Consider the following 5,244-nt stretch of genomic DNA (forward strand, 5'->3'; position numbering starts at 1 on the left):
AATATTTATTTCATGCCCAGTAGTTTAGATTTTGAAAATATTTTTGTAGATTATCTAATTTCTGCTTTTATTTGAATAAATAACTTTATTTGAAATCACATCATCACCATGTTCTATAACTTAATATTTCATATGCAAAGTTTCCTTCTTCCCCTTTTTCAGTATGCCTTGATTTTGAAAATGGTTTATCAAATCATAACTAATTTTACACAAGAGATATTTGTTTTAGCATGTTACACATTTTTTCTTTGTTAATATTCCTTTCATTGCATTTATTACTTCTTTATTTCTTAGACTATAAATAAAAGGATTTAATAAAGGAATTACTAGAGTATAAAAAATAGCAACAGGTATATCCTTATTCCCTTCTTTAACTGAACTTGGTCTAATGTACATGAAGAGAAGAGAACCATAGAATATCGAGACAGAGAGAAAGTGGGATGCACAGGTTGACAAGGCCTTACCACGTCCCTTTTTGGATTTCATTGTGAATATTGTGAAAATGATGCAGAGATAAGAGATTACAACTACAGTAATTGTGGAGATTTGAACTGACCCAGAAAAGATAAGTACCATCAACTCATTGATATAAGTGTCAACACAGGAGAGTCTGAGCAATGGAAGAAGATCACAGAAAAAGTGATTGATTAAATGAGACCCACAGAAAGTTAACCTAAACAGAAATCCCACATGAATCATGGAATGCAGATTTCCAGCTACGAAGGCTCCTGTGGTCATCTGAATGCAGAGTTTCTTGGACATCATGGTGTGGTACTGCAGTGGGTTGCAAATGGCCACATAGCGATCATAAGCCATTGCCGCCAGAAGAAAGCAGTCCGCAGTTTCAGCAAGGCAGAAAAAGTAAAACTGTGCCATACATTCATAGAGGGAAATCCTTCTGTCCTGAGAAAAGAAGTTCTCCAACATCTTGGGGGTAATGGCACAGGAGCAGCAGGAAGCCATCAGAGCCAGGTTGCGAAAGATGTACATTGGCGTGTGAAGACGACGCTCCATGTAAATCAACATGACCAGCCCAAGATTGCCCACCATGGTGATCAGATAGATGGCAGAGAAGACCACAAACAGGAGGGTCTTCAGCTCTGGGTGACCTGAAAATCCTGTGAGGGTAAACTCATCTGTTATGGAAAGGTTGTCCTTGGTCATGACTGCCTTTTCTGTTGAGATAGGAATTGTGTAAACATAAGATCCTAACTGAAAAATGTATATTTTTGCCTTCAGCTTTTTTTTTTTTTTTGTTACAACAGATAGAGAAGCAACTACTTGTAACTTTCCCTGCTATATCTGGAACACAGAGTCACATACTTTTGGGGGAAATTCACTTTCCAGTTGTGTTTACCTATTTACTCTCAGGTTGTAATCTTTAGGGTTCAAAGGTTTTTTAAAATTCTAGGGAAGATGCCTTAAGTGACAAAGGTATGTTTTAATGAGTTAATGGAAGAATAATATACAAATCACTTATATTTAGTTTGTTATAGTGACAAATATCAGTGTTAGTTTTGTAATAAATTTTAATTTAAATTTGACTATGTGCACACACACTATATACATATGTGTATATATATATATGTGTGTGTATATATATTAGTTTATATATATTCTTCCAGTGGAGTGAATATATTTTAAAAGTATGCTATAGATATGTAAACTATAAATTTATTTATTTCACAAACATCATAAAGATTCAGGAGAGAACTCTTCATCTTCAATGAAATTACTTTGTAAAGCTAAATAAATACATTTCCATAGAAATTTCCTCTCTCATCCTTTTTTCTAATACCACATCCATTTCCAAAAACACTGTCTCTGTCCATGACATTGTTCCCATGTCCCTGATATTTTCCTAGACATCTACTTCATTCCTTCCTTTGTGTAAAGCATAATTTTACCTGTTATGCTACCTAATCAAGTTTTAACTAAATGCCATAGACCACACTAATCTCTGTTGTCTGAACTGAGGAGCACCTTACAATCTAGAATGTTTATGCAGTGCATTGTTTCATATATGCCTACACTATTTTCTTATCATATTAGAAGCATTTTGTTAGCAGTGACTCAGATTTCTGTGAAAGAAGCTACAAAATGCCATGGAAGGACCAGCACTTAGCATAATGGCTATGTCACTGGACTCACATGTAATTGACTGCTGTTCGAGTCCCAAACCCGGTGACTTAAAACTCATGCTGGGCGTGTGGTGTGCATGCCCAAGATCCCGAAAGGAGAATGGAGGAGAAGGGATTGCAACGTGGCCATCCCCCCTGGGGGGTGATTTCTTGCTTTCTGTCTCTCTATCTCTCTCTCTCTGTCTGGCGAGTACACGTGCCCTATAGCAAAAACCTCTCCCAAAAAAAAAAAAAAAGAAAGTCATGGAGAATTGACATAATTCCAATCTCAGCTTTCTGCTGATGAGTACACTTGTTTTGAGTATCCTATGATCTGCGTGACTTCTTGACCCTTAGAAACTACCAACTTTAAGGTATACCTATAAAGAATCTTATTTAAAATTCATTACTTAAAAAATTCCAGTGTCTTTCTTTAACTTGAGTCAACTCTTTTCTACTATAAATCTGTTTCCTCAGAATATTATATGCAGATATCTATATATCTTTTTCCTCAGAACATTACATAACATTTTCTGTAGGAATGTATTTGCCATAGATTAAGTTAATAAACAAAGGCAACGTTTTTTTTATACTTTAGTTTTTTAATGCTTAGAAAAAAATCTAAACCTACTATATTAAGAGAAAAATTTTGTTTTCCTTTAAAAAGTGTCTTTCTCAGACTTAATGATCCATTAAGTCATATTGACCAGGTCTCTTCATCTAAATTATATGGTCAAAATAGGTTTACTATTTCTACTATTAAATCATCAAAAGAAAGAATTTTTTTCAGGAAATCATATATTGGCATAAATAAAATCCATTAAATTATTCAGATAAGTTAGAAATAACATTCAATAAGCATGCCTGAATTATTTAGCAGAATAGCTTTCCGAATTTAATTGAATGTTATGAAATTCTACCTTATAATCAGAAAAACTTCAGGTGAATTGCAATAATTTGTTTCTCTCTACTTCCTCATAGAATTCAGTTTTGACAAGCATTAAATAGCTAAGAGTTTAAATATAAAAACAATATAAAATACTTAATAATTCAGAAGGATAAATATGTATGGAGGCTAACATTAAAAACAATAATAAATTTGAATATTTATCTTACCTAGATTTAACTAATAAGAACTTTGTAAGAGTTCATTACTTGCTTTAATATGTTAGGTCTTATAAAATTTCAGAATATAAACCTTTGTCTCTAAACAGTTGAGATTAAAAGAATGAAAATCAAAAACATTGCTAATAGGTCAGTGTCAATAATTACATCCCTCATAACACAAAGTTAATATTTGCCATCAAATCCTAAAGGGGTTTTCTATCAGTGACGTTAGTGTATTTCTCTGGAGAGAGTATTTTGAAAATATACAAACTACATGGCTTTAATTAAAGATACCCTGTGAGACGCTGAGGCCAAACCAAATGACCATTCAAGTGTATTTGATGACCATCTTGGCTCCTATGAAAGAAACCTCATTTTTATAATTTCATTCATCATCATAAAGTAAGAAGAAAAGTATTAGACTAATTTGACCTACTGATAGAGGAAGTAAGATTAATACGATTTATGAAATATAATTAGGATTTAGGAAGTTCTAGAGGTGTGGAAGGTTCAGCCAAGGTCATCATCATCATTCTGTGAGATGAATTTGCCCTCATGCCCTACACAGCCTTCGTTGAAAACTTTGATATTATTTGGCCCCTCATATGATTATGGAGATCCTCTGTCTTTTCAGTCTACCCCAGATGTCCTTCACCTTTCTTAACTGGTCTTCACCATTCCCAATTTCTCTTCAGTATGGTTAATTTTCTATGTAATCAGGTATAAATTCGATGATCCTCTATTGAAGAAGTCTTGATTAATTACCCTTAGGTACGGGTCATATCATAGATCTTTTAGGCTTTTAATGAGAAACTGAAAAACATCTTATCATTTATTTTCCTACATCAAATTAGAAAATTTCAGTTCTGTTTATTCTTTATCAATTGCTTATTATATTCAAGTCATTGCAAAAATTGGTGATCAGAGAGGCCTTTAGGGTATGAGCGTAGTCAGGATAAGAATTTTTTAGATTTAAAAAATGGCTTTTAAAACATTTTTCATTGGAAAGAATTATAATTGCATTGCTAATCTAAGTACAATTCAGGTTATGTTATAATATTAAAAAGGAAAACATGCAATATAAAAACATGCAAAAGGGGGACCAGCAGATGGTGAAATGGCTATGTCGCTGGAATCCCACGTAGTCGACCACAGTTCCAGACTAGGACTCGGTGGCTTAAACTCACGCCGGGTGCGTGTGCGTGCCCAAGATCCCAAGGGGAAAATGGAGGAGAAGGGATTGCAGCATGACCATCCTTTCTGGGGAGTGATTTCTTGCTTTCTGTCTCTCTGTCTCCCTCTGTCTTTCTGATGAGTGCATGTACCCTATTGCAAAAAACCTCTCTAAAAAATGCATTAAAATACTTATTAATACCTATTTAATGACTATAGTAAGCTATATAACCCCAGGTAGGTGCTACTTTATAGTATATTCACTTTGCTCACTGAAGTTTCTGCCTAAAGTCAGACATGTGTTCATAGATATGTATCTATCAGCTGTGCTTGCTATAGAAAGTTTTTAAATTAATTCAGATTTTTATTGAATCAATGAAATGTGAAAAAAGGCATGAAAAAAACTGTACATACTAGAGACAGTGTGAGAGGAGGGGAGGAAATGGCAGAGAGTGAGAGGTATGGAACCAAGGGAGGGGGAAGCAATATATATAAGAAATAAGCAATAGAAAATTATTTGTTGATAATACGTATGGAAATATTCTTGATTGACTGAATGTACAGTGCATTCTGGATGGAAAATCTCATTTTGTATACTGTGTTGATGTACAGTGAATGAATGTAAATAAATAAATTTAAATAAAAACCTGGAGGCTTAAAGCAAAAAGATCTAATCGAAAATTGGATGGTAAAGTGGAGTGGCTCAAGCTTACAGTTACAAAAAAAGGTGAGCTTAGAAGTCATAAGAAGGGAGTGGTGAACTGGATTGCAAACTATTCTAATGTCTTTCCCTCCTTATATCTTCCCTGAACCTACCGTTTCATTGAAAATTCTCTCTGAGTAA

General features: G+C 34.0%; 1 protein-coding gene across 1 annotated transcript; it reads right to left on the bottom strand.

Annotated features, from left to right (window-relative positions):
* Positions 1-225: 225 nt before the first annotated feature.
* LOC102485316 (olfactory receptor 5K1) lies at positions 226-1,164 on the bottom strand. The gene has a single exon (XM_006166657.2). It carries the CDS (start codon positions 1,162-1,164, stop codon positions 226-228), a length of 939 nt encoding a protein of 312 aa, XP_006166719.2.
* Positions 1,165-5,244: the final 4,080 nt, after the last annotated feature.

The sequence above is a fragment of the Tupaia chinensis genome, unplaced genomic scaffold (assembly GCF_000334495.1).
Source record: "Tupaia chinensis unplaced genomic scaffold, TupChi_1.0 Scaffold144295_1, whole genome shotgun sequence".
NCBI classification, from domain to species: Eukaryota; Metazoa; Chordata; class Mammalia; order Scandentia; family Tupaiidae; genus Tupaia; species Tupaia belangeri.